The sequence below is a fragment of the Protopterus annectens genome, chromosome 4.part0 (assembly GCF_019279795.1).
Source record: "Protopterus annectens isolate FY-2018-M chromosome 4.part0, PAN1.0, whole genome shotgun sequence".
Classification (NCBI taxonomy): domain Eukaryota; kingdom Metazoa; phylum Chordata; order Ceratodontiformes; family Protopteridae; genus Protopterus; species Protopterus annectens.
This window is the reverse complement of record NC_056733.1, coordinates 1101969065-1101990516: the sequence shown is the minus strand read 5'-3', so window position 1 is coordinate 1101990516 and position 21452 is coordinate 1101969065. Positions and strand designations below refer to the sequence as shown.

Below are 21452 nucleotides of genomic sequence, written 5' to 3'. Positions count from 1 at the left end.
ATGGAGAATTTGATTGCAAAGTTCACTGCAAAACTGTGGAAGAATGCTCCAGAGGAAAACAAGTAAGTAGTTTTGTCCTTTTCCTTTGCCTGAAGAGATTGTGTACCTACTCAGTCTAGCCCTAACTGACTTACTGACTTAATTTCTCTTTGTTGCTAGAGAGTGTGCAGAATGGACTGAGAAGGTGGGCAGCTTTATGCATGTAAAGACTGGACAGCCTCAAAGAAATTATCTCCATTTTACTTTGACTAAGCAGCAGTACCTTTGGAAGCTCCTAACCTTTTGTCTTTTCATAGGATGTTACTAGGCTATTGGCCCTGAGGCCCATATAAGCCTAGTCAAGAGTTTAGCCAAGTCATCACCCGATGCCCCTGTCCAGCAGGGACATGGGTGGAATCCCAGGGATGTAGTTTCTGTTTCCCATCCAGTTATCCAAGTTGAGCTTAAAAAGGGATAAAGAGGTACTCTGCTTGACTTGGAGATGGGAGACTATTCCACAGATGGAGGAGTCTCTGGGACACAAATCTGTCCTGCCAACAAGTCCTATTGATGTCACAGACCAGGTTGAGGCAGCGCATGCGGGTTACTCGAGTGGAGCTTGATTGCAGATATGCTGCAGTCCTGTCAAGGCGGGGTCTGAGATTTCCTTGTATGCCAGACCAGAGATCATCTCTGAGTAGTCTGTATGAAACTAAGTAGAGGGACAGGGCTTTTAGCATGTCTGTGTATAGTAGATTTTTGAGTCCCTAGATCCTCCTGGTGAGGAACCTCTGTGGTCTCTCCAGCTGTTGCATGTGCTTTGTGAGGTACATGCCGAACGTGGCATTGTACTCAATAATGGGCCTTATAAGGGAAGAATACAGGGATGTTATGACCTCCTTGTCCCTGGATGAGATACCATTACTTATGAGGTGGGCCATGTAGAAGGATTTCCATACAATGGAAGCAACAATGTGGTCAAAAGTCAGGTTGCTATCAACCTGGGTGTCCAAATCCGTCACGATTGATTGCGTGCTTAGGACGTTGTTATTAATGTGATAATTTTGGGGATGTCACTCTCTCCAAAGGGGGTGCTGATGCATTTTTTGGTATTCAGCTTGAGGCCATGTTTCTGGCACCAGTCATTTGTTTGGGTGAGAGCCTCTTGGAAGATGTCTACATCACTAGGGGAATTGATGACAGCTCCCAGCTTGCAGTCATCTGCAAACTTGGTCAGCCATAGCCCACTGGTTTTGGCGTGCACCTCAGAAAACTATATCCCAAATAACAGAGGGCCCAAGACCGAACCCTGGGCTACGCCGCTTGTTACAAGTCTACTGCTTGAGGTGGCTTCCCCTATTTTAACTTTGTGGGTTCTATCAGTGAGCCAGTTAGCTACCCCTCTGGTAACATACGGATTGATGCCTAGTTGAGAGAATTTATCTGTTATGCCCGAGTAGGGAATAGTGTTGAAGGCTTTGGCCACATCAAGATAGGCGATGTGTACTGTCTTCCTCTCATCCATGGCTTTGGTGACTGTCTCAAAGAAGTCGATCAAATTTAACAGATACGACCTCCCCTTGAAGCCAGATTCTGTGGGGTCGAGTGTTTGGAGGTTGCCATTGTCCTTGTTAATGAGGTCCATGATAATCTGTTCCATGGCCTTGCAGATCAGGCTAGTTAGGCTGATGGGTCTGTAATTTCCTAGATCGGTGGAAGCTCCACTTTTGTGCAAATGGATGACAGTGGCTGTCCTCTACTTAGCTGGAACAAAGCCTGTACTCAGGCTGTGGTTGAATAGGGTGCCTAATGGTGCTGCAAATTCCTGCCAGAGTTCATGTAGGATGCAGCCTGGGATGTTATCGGGTCCCACGAAAGCTGTATTTTTTTGCCTTTGAGAGAGCAATGATCATCTGTTCCCTAGATATAAGGGTAAGGGGAAGGGCGCAGCTACTAAGAATGTCGTCATTTACTGATGGGGGGACAGAGGGATGAAGTTTTTGATGAATCTGTCAGCCAGCAAGTTTGCTATATCTACAGTATTTGTATATGTGGTGTCCTTGACTACCAGTTCTGAACAGATCTGGGCCCCTTTGAGATTGCGGGCATATGTGAAGAAGGCCTTATGCTTGTTTCTAGTAGATGTGGCCAATTTAGACTTGAAGTTTGCTTTGAAGGATTTCACTAGTGCTCTTATTTGCTTGCTCAAACTAAGGAGAAATTACTTCTAATTGGGCACCTGCTCCTTCTTGGTCCTGGACAGCAATATTTTTCCATCTGTCTTCTGGGACTTTACCAAGTGTTAACATATTATTTTGGAAACTTTCCACAACATTTATCCCTTAAGTTTGAGTGACTGGTCATTGGGGGTCTTTTGTTTGTGCCCTCAGAACTATGTTTGGACTTGCCTAGCTGCAGTATCTTGGGTATTTGTGAACTGGAAAGTTTCACCTGTTTGCGTAGTCAAAAAAATTTCACTTTATCTAAGATGTTGATTTCAGTCTTTCACTAATACTTTTGTATGGAGGAGGCCTCATGACTTCAAGGAACTGTCTTTCTCTGTGTTCTCATGTTGCAGAGTTCAGGCACAAGTCTTTATTCTTGTGCTAGTACTTAAAGCAATGACTTTTTAAATTCTTTTTTTGCTCATTTTCTTATGAGGGTGCTCATATGGGTTGTTTGCTGCCAGTAGTTAAAGAAGCATTGCTGTGTTTTACAAGTATTTCTGGCATCACATCCCTTTGTCATTTTGTAGGTTGATGGTCTCCCCTCCCCTCAGTCTGGAATTTTGTTGACCTTTTTTCCTGCCATCCTCAAAGCAGTCCCCTCACTTTTAATGCCTCTTTGGAAGTTTTTTTGAAGTACACATCTAGCTAAGGATGATCTCCATATTAGTATTATAGAGCTCAGAATTGTAGTCTTGTTTCTTCAAGCTCTGCATCATCTCTGGGAGATAGGCCCAGTGCTCATGCTGTTATCCAGACATGTAAAGGATAATTCATCTAATCTCCCGTAGGAAATTGCATATAAACTAGGCAGTCTTAATTTGGGATTGGCTCATCATCAGATCTTTCTAGTGGCAGAGTTAGTCCACATCTTTGGAGACACAGTTATCATAGAGAATTTGAGTCATTGCACCAGTTCTTCTTTCAGCTTTGAGGATGCCATTAGTGATTTAGCCAGAGAGTTTCAACTTTTGCTGTAGGCTGATGCATAGCTGTTTGGAATCCTTTGCCATTCTGGTTGGTGCAGTCTTCTGTTACGAAAGAAAAACATTTCATCTTCAGATTTAGTGCCCTAGGATGGGGGTTCTTTTCTATAATTTTCCAGATGAGTTTCAGACTTTAATTTTTCTTCAGGTAGAATTGTATTAAAGCTGTTTATAAATGGCAGATAGAGAATATTCTTCACTTTGACTGGAAAAAAATGTTATCCCTCATTCAAATAAAAAATTCTCTGTGTCCTGTTCCTACTGTGTTTTTGTCTTTTAAGGATTTCATGACCTTAGCTCTTCCAGTAGGGGATTTCTTGCCTAGGCTTATTGTGGGAAATCTGTCTTCATCTTGGGACCTGACTTTTTGTGATTTGTAGGTTGCTGTTTTTGAACTGGCTTGTTCTGCCGTACTCTGCTTGCCAAATGTCAGAGATTTAAATGCTAGTGTAAGGAATCTTGGTCTTTGGAAGGGATTCATTTTCTCTCAGGATTAGTCTAGTCTATCCTGAAAGCTGCTTCTCAGGTTACCCTCTGTCTGGTTATCTTCCTGGTATTTTTCTTTAAAGTTGAGAATTGGGGCCTGCTTATTCATCTCAGTATAGTTCTTTCTTTAGAGTCCCGAAGCTCAGGAAGACAGATAAGATGTTTGTCTCCTTTACTCTAACTAGGAATGGTTACTTATTGTCAAGCCCAATTTCATTGGCTTGCACACTGCATTGGGTTCTGTTATCAGAAGACCTTTTAATTAATGCTGCCAAATGTCATACTGGTCTGAGTGGCTACTTTGTAATGTTGGTTTCAGTAATGTGCTTCTGTCAGCCATTTATATTACTGCTCTGAGGTCATCGGTGTATATATTAAGTACTACAATTCATCTGTTATACTTATGTTTTTATAATAAGTTCAAGGGTCAGTAGTCTAATATCAGATCTGATGTTATCCATATCACTATTCCTCACTGTTGGGTCATAGGATCCAACATCAGATCCGAACCAGCAACTTTACAGCCAGCTTCTAGGCTCAACCTCCTCCCACTTCTATGATCCCTTGCTGCCCTCTAACCCCTTGGATCTCATTTGCCACACTCAGCATCAGACGTGATTCTTTGGCTCGAGTCTCCAGTGGGGATAAGTACCTTAAATTTTCTTTCTTTTGGCTTAATTTCTCTCTCTTATAGCATTTGGTAACTTGATATAGTCACTTTGTAGGTAGTATATAGTCCCTCCCCTCCCATTTCGTTTTTTGACTGTTGTTGCTGTTTTTCTCCTCTGGCCTCCTGTCAAGGACCCCCCCCCCCCCCCAGGACCTTGCTTTTCTGCTGCAATCTCTTACACAGAGCCCCTTTGAGCCTGCTGCTACTTGCAATATGAAATTCTGATCATGGAAGACCACCTTTCTGGTGGCCATATCTTCGGCAAGAAGAGTTTGAGTTCATAGGTAGGTACTAGGCTGTTGGCCCTAGGGCCTATGTAAGCCTAGCCAAAAAGGTACCTTTCTTTCGCCACCCAAGAAAATTATTTTCCTATGCCCCTGTCGAGCAGAGCCACAGAAGTGACCCCCGGGGTGAATTTCCTATCTCCCATCCAGTCATCAAGATTTTTTCTGAAGAGTGCTGATGAGGAGCTTTGTTTGATATAGATAGGTAGTTTGTTCCAGAGTATGGGAAGTCTCTGGGACAGGACTCTATCCCTCCAGCATGTTCTGTTTATTGTGGTGACAAGGTTTAGGTCCCTAGAGCATGTAGCTTGGAGGGAATGGGATTTCTTTATGTGAAGCATGTCCCAGCAGCTCTGGGTTTGACATAGCTTTGTATGTTAGGCAGAGATCACCTCTGAGTAGGCGATATGCGACGGAGTAAAGCTGGAGTTTTTTGAGGCGGTCTACGTAGGGCATCTGTTTGAAGCCGGTAATCCCCTTTGTGAGGTATTTCTGTGGCCTTTCTAGTTGTTGTAGATGTCTTGTGAGGTACATACCATAAGGGGCATTGTACTCTATAATGGGTCTAATGAGTGACTAGTAGAGGGGTACAATGACCTCTTTTTTCCTGGATGAGAAACCTTTTTTGATGAGGTGTGCCGCGTAGAAGGATTTCCTAACTACTGTGACGATGTGATTATCAAAGGAGAGACTGCTGTCCATCTGTGTCCCAAGGTCTCTTATCACACTTTCGGTGATAAGTAGACTACCGCCTATGTGGTAGTTCATGGGTACAGAGTTTTTACCAAAAGGGATGACAATGCATTTTTGGCATTGAGTTTGAGGCCATGGCTTTTACACCAAGCATCTGTCTCAGTGAGGCCCTTTTGTAGGATGTCCACATCGTTAGGAGTTTCGATTATGGCTCGTAGTTTGCAGTCATCTGCGAAATTCGTTAGCCAAAGACCATCTATAAAACCACCTTACATGGTGTTTCATAAGGACAGAGTGGCTCTCCGGACCAATCCTTCCTTCATACCCAAGATAGCTATGGAAGCAAATTTGAATCAGTCAATTCAATTGCCAGTTTTGTTCCCTAACTTTTCTAATAAAGGCGAATATCTACTGCATACACTTGATGTTCATAGACAGTTACGGTTCTACAAAGAGTTTCCACAAATCTGACCAACTGTTTGTGGCATTTTCCTCTTAATAGACAGGATCAGGCAGTTTCTAAGGTTACTATTTCTTGTTTGATTTTGAAGTGCGTTTCCTTTGCCTATTCATCTAAACGTCTGTCTTTACCAGGTACAGTCAGACCTTACTCCACTAGATCTGTGGTCCGTTATTCCGTAGGTGAGATTTGTGCAGCAGCCACCTGGTCTATTCCTCAAACTTTTGTTAATCATTATAAGCTTGACATATTCTGCAGAAGCAAGAGATTCCTTTTGCTCCACAGTTCTTAGGCATGTCCTTCCGTGAGGTGAGGCCACCCGGGATAGCTGGGGACTCTGACCCAAGAGTGAGGAGTAGTGACATTGATAACATCAAACAGATAGTTATGTACTTACCATAACTTGGTATCTGTGTTATCCTGTGTTACTGCTCATCACTACCCCCCCCCTTCCCCGTCCTGTGGGACCTAGAGATAATGGAGATGTCCTATCTGGTGGTCAAGGTCTTCCTTAGCTGCTTTCTGCCTTTAGGGCAAATTCGATCTGAGGGGTTGCTGCTCAGCAAGGGATCATGGGAGTGGGAGGAGCTTCAGCCTAGAAGCTGCTCTTTGAAGTTGCCGGCTCGGATCCGATGTCAGATCCTACGACCCAAGAGTGATGAATAGTGATATAGGATAACACAGATGTCAAGTTATGCTAAGTACATAACTCTTTTTCACTGACAATATGAACTAATAGTAAGAACACTCAACAACACATCAATAACTCCACTTTTAATGTTAAAAAGTTAAAAGGTAAGCACTTTTGCGACCACACACTGTTGCTTCATCAGACAGTTTTGTCTGATGAAGCGACAGCGTGTGGTTGCGAAAGCGCTTACCTTTTAACTTTTTAACATTAAATTGGAGTTATTGAAGTGTTGAGTGTTCTTACTATTAGTTCATACTCCATTTTTATTACACTCAACTTTATCCTCGAACTGCATTTGTTCTCAATTCTTTGACAATATGCTGATTGTTTTGGAAATAATTTGCCACAAGACCAGTAAAATGATCATGGCCACATGGCACAGAGGGATATTGTTCTGACTGTGTCCCAAACAACTTGAATTCAGTTAGTGACTCACACTGAAGGAGGTGGCTGGTGAGTATGAGGGTGAGCTGTGAATGCTGGCTTAATCATCCTGGGAAGGGTGGTTTGACTCCCTGTATTGACAACGTGTATTGAATGGTGAATGATCATCCAAAGGCAGAGTCTTGCAAGCTCTTCTTGCAGGCTGTACATGCTTAGCCAGAGGGCATGTGCAGTGGTGTGCACACTTCATACGTGAGATGGCATTATGAGGAGTAGCCAGAGTGCATGTGCAGTAGTGTGCACACTTCACATGTGAGATGCCATTATGAGGAATTTGCAAGCTGACAGTTCCCTACTGCATGAGCCTTGCTTTCCGAATTGAGAATCAGGCTAACAAAACTTTCCAGTCAGGAAATTAATAGTACATAGGGTTGTTGTCCAGACCTGGAATACCTGATAATTCTTAGGGGGTAACAAGCGGTTAGGATGGGGGGAAAACTGAGAAATGATGAGTGAAGTGGCCTGCTAGTGTTGCTTGCTTTGATGGTCCTTTTCTGTGGAAGACCATGCATTATTCTAAGTGTTTCACATAGCCACTTATTTTGTACTGTTTGCCTGTTGGCTTTTTAATGTTTTAGTTAGATACTGTTGATAGTTCAGCGATAACTAGTGCCATTTTATTTTAAAAAAAGAGTAGCTCCTTTTTTTATTTTATATGTATTGCATTGCCTTTTTCTCCTTTCTAACACAGTCTCTCTCAACACTTAGCTGAAGGATACCAAGTCGACAGATCAGAAGTTGACGCTGTTGCACTTCCTGGCTGAACTATGTGAGGAGCAGTACCCTGATGTGATGAGGTTCCCAGAGGAGCTGAGCCACGTGGAGAAAGCAAGCAGAGGTAATGCCTAAAGCACAACATTTTCAGAGAATACGTCATAATGTGAAGTCCTCCTGTGCACAGAATAACCTGGAATCCTTCAGTGAATACACTGGTGTGTGTTGGTGTGTCAGTCTAAGACACGTACAAGTCAGGTTATAAATGGTATTAAGTAGGGAACTGCACTGGGAGCAGAGTTTTGCCAGACACATCCTGTTCACATGGGAATACTAGCAGTAATCAACGGTTTACCTTTAAAACCGCGAATCACAGTGGTTCGAGTGCTCATATGACCTACTCGAAACCACGAAACTGAAAATGTTGACAGACCATGTTCGAAAAACAGCAAATCAAACAGCAGATTCGCTGTTTTTCTAACATGACTGTCGAAGACAAAAAAAACAAAGTGTAAAGCAGGGGGGGCAAGACTCCCTGCACCCCCCATGTGTGGGGGGAACCATTTCCCGATCCCCACTGTAGTGCAATCCGCCCCTGAATGTCGAATGTGCAATGAGCGAATCTCACTGTGCATTCGCTCATTGCACATTCGAACCTTTTTCCGTTTGGCATTTGCAAACCTTGCAGTCTGCCTTTCGGAAATGTGCTGTTCGCCCTTCTGCAGTACGCGGTTTTAAAGGTAAACCTAATCAACAAATGGTGATGAAAGCAAGCCTCTCTTTTAAGCCCCTGTCTGTAGCTTTGAAATGCGTACTATATATTGAGATTTACTAGTTGAGTCATGCAACCTTTCGATCCCATGAGTTTCTCCTGGATTGATTCCTGTGTTTGCCAACATTAGGTAGGGGAAGGGTCACCATTGTGACATTCAGACCCTCCTAAAGATCACAGTATCATCTGTTTACCTTGGTATCAAAGTGGAAAGATGCAGTGCATTCAGTGTTTAAAAAACGTAATAAAGCATTAGCAGTAAGAAAGAACTTTTGTTAGAAATTATTGGATCAGTATTTTGCACCACCAGCTAACCAGCACAACATTCAGCAGCAGACATGAAACACTCTAAAATTATATGTTATAAGTTAATTACAGGCATATGCTTGAAAATAATTAAAGCAACACCAGTGTCATTACCTCCTGGCCTACCTAGAATCAGAGATGTTTTTCATGTGGGTTACTGTTGCTGTCATGACAGGTTGGATCTCTGCCAGAGACGGAGTATGACATCAAGCCAGACTTAAAGCTTCACACCATTCTATTGGGGTGACTCCCATTCCTGGTGTGAAGGTGGCATCTGATCATGTCATTATTTTTGAGCAGTATTTCATGTTTATAATTACGTGCAGTAAAAATGTGCAACAACTTATTACTATTAGTCTTAATCCTCTGTCCCCATTTCTGACAGTTGGCCTAGTGCTTGGCATCTAATTCCATATCATTGCGACAGGAACTTAATCTTTCCTGATATTCTTAATTCGCCCTACAAGCATATTGATGGCTGCCTAGCTGTGAGTAATGCTTCTGACATCCAGCCAACTGGTACAGAGGCAAACTATCCAAGGGGTGGCTTGTGTCCTTTTTGTTTGCATTTACTCTGATATTAATCCATGATAGGGAAGGCAGTCTCTAACCTGCAATTCAAGCTTTTGCTTGGCCAAATTTCATTTTATTACCTTTCATTTGTTCCAAATACCTTGATTCCTTTGTTCATTTTCTCCAGTAAATTTTAACCTCTTCTCCCCTGGTTTCTCTACCCCTTTTTGCAGTCATCCCTGTTGGTAAAATCTCCTTTTTCAATTTCTGTGCATTGAGTCTTAAATGTTTAGGTGCAGTGTCCGACAGTCAGCTCTTGATGAGTGCTTTTCTGTTGTCAGTGTTACTGGATTATTATTTAAATGTGTTGGTTGTATACAGTTAAATTTACAGGGTAGTGTGATTTCCACTTCATGGGGATTCTGCTTTCAAAGTTTTTTTAGTATTTGTCATGAAAGCTTTGGATTATTTCTTATGAGTAAAGAAAGATATGAAAACTATGTACTTAACATAATGATGGCTAGATATGTATGTCCAGATCCATCGACACCTGCTGTCATTTCCCCCATTTTGGTTGGGAAGTTCTTTAAAGGAGTCTTATGTCCATCGTGTTTTATCTTCCTTCTTGTTCCGCACCTTAGTGCGGACCTACAGAGATCTGGCAAAAGGTCCTTCTGTGCATATGATTATCTCTACTGGGGCAGAGTTTTATAGAATGGAAAAGCTTTAAATGCTGAACTGACAGAGTCCTGCCAGGCTCAAGTCCCATAGGTACAGGAAGATGGACCTGGTCCTACACATCTGTCATTGTAAGTGTACAACTTCTGTTTATCCTGTGTTGGCATGGGCTGTGGTTTCAAAGTGCAACATCCAGGTTCATGCTCAGTCTGTCAGCACAGAGCGTCTTGATGGATCTCCTCAGCAGGTCTGTACTTAATTCCTATGAATGGAAACTGAACCTTTAGATTTTCCTTGAATTTACCTTTATTTGAGGCACTCCAGAGATAGACCTGCCTGAAGAATTACCATACTTCCGTTTTCCTTCATGTACCTTTCCTCTTCTGCTGTTTGTACCCAAGGTGTTAAATATGGCTCTGTGGGATAAATCCAACATGGTGATGATTCCATCCTATGGGTGAGACTGTGCTGGTTTTTCCTACTGAAAGAGTTGAGAGCAAAAGGCTCAAAGGTCTAAATCATATTATGAAATCTGCCATAGCAACAAAGGACTGTAGTGCATCAAGGCTTAAAGCACATACAACTTGCAGCCTTGTTACTTTTTTTTTTAACATCCTACTTCAAGACCTGCCAAATGCTACCACTACTTGTACCCAGTCCATTCATTCTGTCAGTGGTGAGGGCCAGACATTCCTGGGCAAGATAAGAGTCCTACATCCCATTCATTCCTACCCTGAGAGCCCTGATGTCTCATCTGTTTTGCCTGTGATGAGAGTTCAGTGGTAAGGAGTTGGCCATCTTTCATTTCTGAGTGAGTGGCCTACCCCTCTACCTTGCAATGTCCTTGAGCTGCACTATGTGATGTAGCCGTTGGAAGCCTTCCCCAGGCACTGCGCTTGCATAGGGGCATTCTGTTCTCAGTAGGCCCCTGCTCTAGGGGTGCAACACAGATGGTTTCATCTTGATGTTACCCAAGTGGTGGGACAGAGACGCTTCCCTCACCTCAGCACGTGTGAGCTAGTGATAGCCGTTCATTCCCATACATCTCTGCTTGGCTCTTCCAGCTCATGAACCATTGAGTGAGTTAATTTCATCCAGGCTGAAGTCAGGGCTTCATCCCTGTTTGCCACAGAGGCAGGCACAACCTTGTTACTTTTATGAGAAAAATTTTAGAGTCAAGCTGCCATGTACAAAGAGCCTTAGTTTGCAGTCTGTAAACACTGAGTGTCAAAACTAAGCTCTCTTTCTTCCTGAATGTGGTTTCTGAACCTCTCTGTACACTTTCCAGCCTTCTGTGGGGGAGACTCAAAATAAAGTCAAGTGAGTTTAGGAAACTTGTGATGTGTACCAGCACCTCTAGTTCTCCTTCATGAGAGTGAAGGAGTTCAGTGGAATGGGACAGTTCTTCTCTCTTGATTGATATGAAAAGCAAAAGCTGTAGTCACATTGACTCTGTCCAAATGATTTCCTAACGGCATTGTTTCTTTCATGTGCACTACCTGCCTTTTCCTTTTGCATTGGAAGGATGCTAAGCAGAGGCTTTGCTATCACTGGTCCAGTTTTTGACACAGTTTTGCGTTTGTAGATAGCTGGCTATCCCTTTATGAGCACTACATCATAATCTGTATGTGAACAGTCAGTTCTTGCAGATTGTACTGGCTTGAGCACTTCCTTGTCCTTCGTGTTTGCTTCTCATTAGTCTTGCAGTTTGTAAAATAAACAAATCAAAAAAAAAAACTTGGAAATCTGTGGAAATAGTGTGCACATATAAGGAGTCTTGAATCCAGATGTGACACCCGAGTCATCACACCCACAGATGTTTTGACTGACAGTCATGAATTTAGTCATTTAGGCGCTCCATTAATTCCACTTTGCAGAGATAGAATTGTGCAGCTACACAGCTGCTGTGTTGTTATGGAAAGATTTTCAGTTTCGACAGGGGAGTGTGGGTGTGTATACATCCCTTAACTCATGTATGTTAGTGTCATGGTCTCCCAGAAACGTACATGCTGAGAATCTCGTATGATAACCAATGGAGGGCATCCCACTTGAAGGGTCCCTTTCTTGAAGTGTCTGTAGATGAGACAAGTACTCTGTTTTCTGTCCTGCCCCGCCCCCCTCTTTGTACAATTTTTAAGAACTGCTTTCTTACCTCATCAAAGATTAGTGATACATTTTTGCATCTTCATTTCCAATAACTGCTGCAGTTCCTCATGTTCATTTGTTGAGTTTGATGAATATTTTACTTATGCTGGTATTGATTTTGATGCTTGTTTGTGACTTTGCTTTACTAAAGTGTCACTTTTAAATCCTTTTTACTTTGTTCAATATCAGTAGAGCAGCTAGACAGTGTCATAAGTAATCTTGACTAAAAGTCAAGTTGTCTGCTGTAGAATACGGTCTAAGGATTGTCCCCCTTTATTTATTTAATTTAGTTATTTCAATGATAACTGGGTAGGGGGCTGGACTGACATGAAACTTTTCAGTCACAACCAGTCTCACAAGTATCTTAGTACAGTGTACAGGTTGCTAGTAGAAATGCAAGACTCTTTAAACATTAGTAGCTATTTGAATAGATTACTTACAAAAATGAGCAATATAGTTTAACCAGACATTGAAGAGTGCAAAGTTAAGGGATGAATGTATGCTAGCTAAGGAAGGATGTGGAAGTTGTTCCATACGTTTTTCCATTGCCAAGACTTACTTATGTTCATCAGTTGTAACAGCAGTGATACTTTACTTTTCAGGGTCACATTAACATGCTAATTCTATCTGGGCTGGTGTTAGCATGTTGGGGGCCCCTAGCAAGCATCAAGTTGGGGGCCCCCTGGACACTTCTGTCTAAGTAGTACCCTGTTACTTCCACCTCCTTCTCAGCAACTTGTAAGAGTAGTACGCACAGACTGGGTTGTAGCTGCAATGCTCTTATATAATGACAGGACTGTGTACCACACCATGTTGGTCCATTTCAGAGATGGACATTCACAGTGACTGGCATTTAGTTGCAATAATAATACATTACAACAGTTTTGCCTACAGGACTGAGCTGCTGTTTTACCCCCCCCCCCCACACACACACACACATACACACACACACACACACATACACACACACACACACAGACACATCCTCCGGTTTTCCCCATCCCAAGCAACAACTTTTTCATCTGATGATGGCTTGAACAGAGTTTAAAATTATGAGTAAGGAAAAGTTCAGTGTTGCTTTTCAACTTTAGTTTTTCTTACATCCTTTCAATACACCTTACCTGGCCAAGATAGTACAGCAATATCCATTAGTGCCCCTGAAGCCATAGGGTTACAGGTGATCTGTGATGTGTTTTAGAGCATTTTCCCAACCTTTTAATACAATGGTGACCTGAACAAGAATCATGAGTAGGAAAAGAATTTCAGTCTTATGTTTTCCTTGAAAGAAAATAATAAGTTGTCCAAGGCTTAATGTTCAAAACTAAGATCTGAAGTAGTTACTTTATTTGTTCTGCAACCTGTGGGTCTCGGATCCGACCTCTGATCTGACCGGCAGCTTTCCAAGCTTCAAGATCTGAGCTCCTAGCTCCTCCCTTCTACCCACAATCCCCTGTCACCACCACACTAACTCAGATCGTTTTTGCAGCGGCTTGAATCACAAGCATCTTGAGCTCCTGAGCTTAGTAGCAGGGAAGTGAATTTTTTTCAAGAAATTTTCTTAAAACTTTAACAAGTTAAATAGAAGAGTGTTGAGAGTGTTTCTCTGCCTTTTTTATTTTCGGGATTGCGTTTATTCAGTTAACCCTCCCCTAGGTGTTTGGGCGTGAGAGTGTGTGTGTCAGGAAAATGGCCGAAGGCCATAAAGCTATTTTTTCAAAGTGCACTGGGTGTGGCCATAAGCTTTCCCCAGCTGATGGCCACACTCAGTGCGTTATATGCTTGGGGGTTGCCCATTTGTCTTCAGACTGCCAGGTTTGTGCAGCCTTCAATCCCTGGGCTGTGACGGAAAGGAGGAACAGGCTTATTCTGGCGGGATTGCTTCCCCCGGAGGAGGCCTCTTCCTCCTCTCCCTCCAAGGTGCAGGCTGCCCAGGTAGCTTCGGCACCCCTGATTCCCTCGACTCAGGCTGGGACTCAACCTCCCACTACTGCCTTGAGTACGAGGGAAGTTCAGTCTTCTCCTTCTAGGGAAAAGCACAGGGAGAAGCACAGACACAAGAGGCGAGCCGAGCCTCATCCCTCGGCTCCGCCTTCGAAGACTGTTAAATCTCCTCCGAGGGTGTCCGGACCTTCTCCTTCTCGGCTCCGATCTCCTTCCTTCTCGCCGGAGGAGGAGCTCCTATCCCCCTCGAGGTCATCGAGGCGGCCTTCCAGGCCCGCCTCTATGACCTCCTCTAGATCTACTAGGTCTCTCTTCGACGCCAATATGGACAGGATGATGCATCGGTTTTTGCAAACCCAAATGCAGATGGGGGTGCTGCTGCCCCCCCCCACAGGGGGGGGGAGTGCAGCTTCAATATTTGCCCCGATTTCTCCTTCTTCAACCCGGATCTGGGTTTTGGAGTCTTCGGATCCAGGCCCTTTCAGAGCGGGGGTTTTGTCGGCGCCGGTGACCCAAGCCTTCTTGACGCCGACCATACCCTCGAGTATCTCGGATCCGAGCTCTCGGGGCCGTGGGCCGGGCGTCGGATCCGTGGGAGCGGGTGCATCTTCGGCACCGCCTATGTCGGAGAGCACCTCCCTTTTGGATCCGATGGCTTTGGCTCCGACCCCGATCCCTATCTCGGAGCCGAGGAGACTGCTCTCGGGGCCGGAAGAGAGTAGTTCTCCCTCGGCGTTCAAGGTAGTGGAGAGGATACTGTCAAGGTCTTCCAGGTCCCCGACTCGGGCTTTGGATCCTACCGCTCCCTCACTGCATACGGGTCTACCTTCCATCATCCTTCCATCGGGACAGCCTGCTCAGACCCTCCAGTTGGTTCCCTCGGAGGAACAAGAGGCCGTTGACGAGCCCTCTTCTGATAGTCCCACAGAGGAGGTGCCTCGTAAACGGACGTGTAAAAGGAGGCACATGGACTCCCCCGAGTCTGTCACCACAGATACGGACTTAGAGGAAAGGGAAGGTTCCCCAAGGTCACCCCCCGAGGATGTCTCCTTTGGAGACATCATGGAAATGTTGCGTATTGGGGGGGGGGTCTGCCCAAAAACCTTCCTCGGATGAGTCCGTATTTCTGGAGGCGTTTGAAGCGGGCCATTCTACCTCCTGGGTGTCCCCACCGACAGATCCCCTGGTAGATCTCCTGACTACCAGGGCTTGGCAGGAACCCGACACCGTGGAGCCTATCCCACGCCGGCCGGATAAAATCCTTAGCCCCCCTTCAGATAGCCAGGCTTGGGCCAAAGGGTCTCCAGTTGATGCCATTTTGGTGGCTGCTGCCACTAAGAGAGAACTCTCCCAGGAGAGCTCCACGGTCCACCCGCCGGACAAGGAGTCCCGGGCGCTGGACCGTATAGGGAAGCGGACCTTTGCTTCAGCAATCTTCTCTGTGAGGGCGTTGAATTATATGGCGCATGTCATCAGGCTGCAACAGGATTTGATCAAGGAATACACTGCAGCTCCACCAGAGTCCATGTCGGTCGAGGACAAAACCGTGTTCTCGACTCGTATGGCCACTCTCAAGTCCATTTCAAATATGTCCATGTGGCTACTGTCTTATGCTACGGAGGGAGCCGCAAGGGCCAGCGGGGCAGGTGTTGTCTTGCGACGCCACGCCTGGCTCCGCCTTTGTAATTTCGCGGAACCTTTCAAGGCGTCCTACACGAACGCACCCTTTGACGGCTCTTCGCTTTTTGGCAAGACCATACGCGATACACTAGTCCAAAAGCGAGAAGGACGGGAAGACGCTGTTTGCCGTCGGAGTCCGCTTCTCGAGCCCCCAACGTTCCTTCTCAAGGAATCAGAGGGGGCAAAAGAAGCTGTGGTTCCGCAAGTCTCAGCAATCCTATCCAGCTTCGGACTCCGCGCCCTCCAGATGCAGAGGAGGGCAGGGTGGACGCCGGCCCAGAGGCCGAGGGGGACCGCGTAACTTCGGTTCTAGGGAGCCTTTCTCCGAGAGACCCGTGCAGCAGCCCTGAGGGCTTACCCGACTGTCCAGCTCTGGAGGCAGTCGGGGGGCGTTTAACAAAGCACCTGTCAATGTGGGAGTCCATCACGAACGATCGATGGGTGCTCCGAATTATATCCAGAGGCTACAAAATTCCCTTCCTATTTCGCCCTCCCTCAGGTGGTCGCCTCCCCGATGTCCCACCCAATCAAAGAGAGGCGGCGACTATAGAGATTTCAAATTTGTTAGGAAAAAGAGCCATCCAGCGGGTCCCCCCAGACCAATCCAGATCTGGCTACTACTCAAGGTTCTTTTTAGTGCCAAAAAAGATGGGGGACCTCAGGCCCATTCTGGACTTGTCCGCCCTGAACATGTTTGTCCCCAAAGAAAAGTTCTGGATGGTCACTCTACAATCTATTCTCCCCTTAATGCAGGAGAACGACTGGATGTGCTCTATAGACCTCAAGGACGCGTACTACCACATTCTAATGGACAGACGGTCCAGGAGGTTCCTCCGCTTCCGGCTAGGGGCCAGTCATTACAAGTTCAGGGTCCTTCCGTTCGGACTCACCTCAGCCCCCAGGGTGTTCACCAAAGTCATGGCAGTGGTTGCCGCCCACCTGAGGCTTCAGGGCATAAGGGTCTTTCCGTACCTAGATGACTGGCTCCTCACAGCAACCAACAGGCATCAACGTTGTACCGCGAGGGACTATGTTCTGTCTCTTGCCGACAGCTTGGGCATTTCAGTCAACATACCGAAGTCTTTTCTTCATCCTGTGCAAGCATTAGATTTCATAGGAGCCAGGCTAGATTCCCGATCTTCTCGGGCCTTCTTGACCTCGGACAGGCTGTCCAGCCTCTCACTCCATGTTTTGGCTCTTCTTTGCACCAAAGCTCTGCTGGCTGAGTTAGTCCTGAGAGCACTAGGCTCGATGGCAGCGGCTATCGGCCTCTCTCTCCATGCTCACCTAAGGATGCGTATATTACAGTGGATACTCCAAGTTCAATGGTCACTGTTACTCCACCCATTGAACACTCCCATCCCCCTGAGCAGGGTTTGCAGGGAATCCCTCCTTTGGTAGCTTCACTCCCCAGAACTCAGGCAAGGGAGACCCTTTGTGATTCCCCCTCCCCAGGCCACGTTAACCACGGATGCTTCTTGCCTACGGTGGGGGGGGGGGCATTGTTTGGGCAGAAACGTCCAAGGTACGTGGACCTTGTCGGAGACCGCCTTGCACATAAATGTTCTGGAGATGAGGGCGGTGGTTCTAGCGTTGCAGGCTCTCCAAGACCTTCTACCTCTAGGAACGATTGCAATACAGACAGACAATATGTCAGTGGTCTGGTATATAAACAAACAAGGGGGAACCAGATCCTACCCTCTTTGTCTAGAAGCCATGAGAGTTTGGGAATGGGCGATATCCACCAACTGCTTTCTGATAGCAACGCACATTCCGGGACGATCCAACATTCTGGCGGACAAATTGGGTCGAGTAATTCTCAGTCCTTACGAGTGGTCTCTTAATCCGAAAGTTGCGAAGGAAATTTTCCACAAGTGGGGTTGGCCTCGCTGCTATCTTTTTGCTACCCCCCCCAAAACACAAAATGCAGCAAGTTCTTCGCAATTCTTCCCCCAGAAGGGGAGAGCCCCAGAGACGCTCTGATTCATGCTTGGCCTCCCAGTCTACTCTATGCTTACCCCCCGCTTCCGCTCATGTCGAAGTTCATTCAGAAAGCCGCACGGTTGGGGAGCAAAATTGTCCTCATAGCCCCATTCTGGCCTCGTCAAATCTGGTTTCCATACCTGCGGTCTCACAGTCTCTCCTCTCCTTTAATCCTGGATCCCATTCCAGATCTGATATCGCACCCAACGGGGTGCCCAACACCGAACCTGGTAAACCTCAAGCTCGCGGCTTGGTTGATCCAGTTCCACTAATGGCAAGGACTCCCGGTATCTCGTCACCAGTGAAAACTGTTCTGGTAGCAGCTCATAAACCGTCCACCAGGAAAATCTATAATAGCAAGTGGAAACGATTTTCTATCTGGGCTAACAGCCAGGGTCTCAACCCTTTTACTGTTCGGATTCCTACAGTCTTGGATTTTTTGTCCATGATATTTGAACAAGGGGCCAGTGCATCAATGGTAAAAGTACAGTTGGCAGCAATATCCCATTTTCATGTGGGAGACTGATTAGGATCTCTAGCGTCTACAAAATTGTGTAAGACATTCTTGCGTGGCATTTTCCTTCTCAAGCCACCGGTGAAATCCGTGACTCCACCTTGGGACTTAACCTTTGTTCTGCAAGCCTTAACGAAACCTCCCTTTGAACCTGCAGCTTCTGTACCCCTTAATTCTCTGTCCTGGAAAACAGCATTCTTGGTAGCCATAACTTCTGCTAAAAGGGTTTCAGAGCTCCAAGCTTTGTGCATGAAACCTCCCTATCTTATTTTTCACAATGACAGAGTGTCTCTCAGGACTAACCCGTCTTTTTTACCAAAAGTGGCATCTGTGGCAAATATCAATCAGACTATCAATCTGCCAGTGTTTTTCAAAAATTTTCAAAATAAGGGAGAATACATGTTGCATACACTAGATGTACATAGACAGTTGCGTTTTTACCTGCACAGGACCAAAGACGTTCATAAGGCTGATCAACTGTTTGTGTCATTTGCTCCTTCATCCATGGGAAAACCTATATCCAAAGTAACACTGGCTAATTGGATTTGTTAGTGTATTTCTCAGGCTTATAAGGCATCGGGCAAAACAAGCCCATTTTAAATTCGTGCACATTCCACAAGGTCCATCACAACTTCTGCAGCCTTCTGGTCCAGGATGCCGTTGGACGACATATGTTCAGCAGCCACTTGGTCTTCTGCTCATACGTTTATTTCTCATTATAAGCTGGACATGATATCTAGAAGCAGGGCGTCCTTTGGCTCCGCGGTGGTTCGGAATATCCTTCCATAGACCACCCAGGTTTCTTTGTTTAGGTAACTGGGGACTCTGTCCCAAAGGTTGCAGAACAAATGAAGTAACTACTTCAGATTTAGAAGTTATGTGCTCACCATAACGTTCCATCTGAGTAGGTACTTCATTTGTCTGCAACCATCCCCCCCCCCCCCGCCATCCCTCTAACCTGTATCTGGTTTCTAGGATCTTTTATGATTCTTGAGAATACCTGAACCTGTTTATTACAGGTTTTTCAGGTGATACAGCAAAACCGATCTGAGGTAGTGTGGTGGTGACAGGGGATTATGGGTAGAGGGGAGGAGCTAGGAGCTCGGATCTTGAAGCTTGGAAAGCTGCCGGTTGGATACAAGGTCAGATCCGAGACCCACAGGTTGCAGACAAATGAAGTACCTACTCAGATGGAATGTTATGGTGAGTACATAACTTTTAATTATACGACCTGTCCCCTTTATGCAGGACAGTCCATATTTGAACATTTGTGTCCTGCAAAAAGACTTGAAAAATAGTGAATGTCCTGAGAGTTTAGGACTGAAAATATTTTGTAAGTTTCCTTATGTAGTTGTGTAAAGCATTTGATGTGTATCTGAAACACCAACATATTATAAGAAACAGATAAAGCTGTACAAGAATGAGCTGTTATTTTTGCAAAAAAAAAAAAAAAGTTGTCTAGTCCTTTGCACTGGTTGTGAGGTATGGTTTATTCTGCAAAATTGTATGTTTCCATTAAAAAATGCCTCACTTTGGACAATTAAAATGTGGTAACCATAGTTTGAAACTGACAATTTATTTATTTATTTAACATTTGTTGACCAGGAATGTCCGACTAGGTTCCACAGATCCTGTTTTCAGCGGAGGCCCGGGGAGAAATGCTCCAGAAGCATGTCTTTAGAATGTGGGAGGAAACCGGAGTACCCGGAGGAAACCCACGTGAACGCAGGGAGAACATGCAAACTCCACACAGAAGGCACCCCAGCCGAGAATTGAACCGGAGAACCTCTTGCTGTGAGGCGACAGCATTAACCGCTGCACCACTGTGCCGCCCAAAATGCAGCTCACAGTAAACAAACAGGACAATTGTTTGTGAGTGTACACAAATTCTGTCTGGCAATACTGCTTGCCACCCCCCTCCAAAAAAAAAAAAAAAAAAAGAAAGACAGTTTTTCTCTCTATTCCTCCTGTGCTAGATTTGGATGAAAGCAAAGGTTCAAATGGTCACAATCATGTATTTCAAGTGACTGGTGTCAAACTTATACACAGCACGCCTCCTCACTCTTCACCCCTTCCACCAAGACAGCCACTTGTCTGTTAGGAAAGTGGAAAAATAATGCTTATAGATATGTATTCCAGTTTATTGCTCCTAGACTGTACTCTGCCCCTACTCAAGTTGTAGTAACTTTCTTTGTACATCTCTAAGGTCTGTGAGCAAAGCCAGATCATGATCAAATGGAGTCTTTGGCAGGGTAATGGACCAGGGAATCTCCCCGTAACCATTCTAGTGCCCCATTCATTGCTTGGCTGTCTCTACCCACTTAACATAAACACTGTTCAAACCTGTCAGGGTGCATACTGTTTTCTTCTTTACTTTTGCCATGCTTGCATAGATTTGATTTAAAATGTGCATTTCAGATTGTACAGCTCAAACCCTGAGGATGCTTTTTTGCAAAAGAAAAGAAAAAATAGTTTTACATTGAAAACAGACTTGAAAATGAGCAACAGTAAACTTTTCTTCCCTTGAAACTCACATTCATTGAAAATGCATCTGGCCAGTGGTAGATTGTGTTTACATTTATATCCACAGACATCCTCCAAACCCAGCAATTATAGCATTATTGTTGACTGCATTCTTCTCAGGTGTCTTTAAAGATTAACAACAATAATGTCACATATTTCAGATTTTTTTACACAAACACGGTAGCCAAATTATTCCAGCTTAATTCTCCTTCTCTCACACAAATGCACTCTAGTTCTGCAAAACCAGATTTACTGTTTAAAAAGGACCAGGTAAGAGCCTAAGTATGTTCATCCACACTTTCATGACTGTGTACACCCATTATTGTTATGAAGAAATAAACTACAGGAAATTGTATAAATATCACTAGGCACCAAACCGTAAAATCCAGCCATGTGCAACACATTTTAAATAGTTGAGTACTTATAAGGTTATAAGAAATATCAACCATCCGATAACACATGCTAAGTCTGTATGCACAGTCTCTGCAGACATAAACGTCATCTGAATAATTCCAAGTTAAAGAGAACTATATTAATGCAGAGGTTGCTGCTGGCAAACAACTTTGTATTCAAGTTGTCAACAAGAGCATGTATGTCATCGTCATTTTTAATAATACTGGCATCATTGTGTTTTAAAGACTGCAGAACATTGTTACTTCATAAAAATGTGGTATAGGGTCATGGTAAGTAAGCTGCCTTTAGTTTTACTTGCAAGATGTCTCTTCCCTGGCTGCTGCAAACAATTGGGTCCTTGCTTCAGTGAAG

General features: G+C 44.7%; 1 protein-coding gene across 1 annotated transcript in view; it reads left to right on the top strand.

Annotated features, from left to right (window-relative positions):
• DIAPH1 (diaphanous related formin 1) overlaps positions 1 to 21452 on the top strand; it is a 2838381-nt gene that overhangs the window by 2395665 nt on the left and 421264 nt on the right. The window contains exon 22 of the mRNA XM_044069079.1: positions 7627 to 7756. Coding sequence (XP_043925014.1) covers positions 7627 to 7756 — 130 coding nt within the window. The remainder of the gene's footprint in view (positions 1 to 7626; positions 7757 to 21452) is intronic.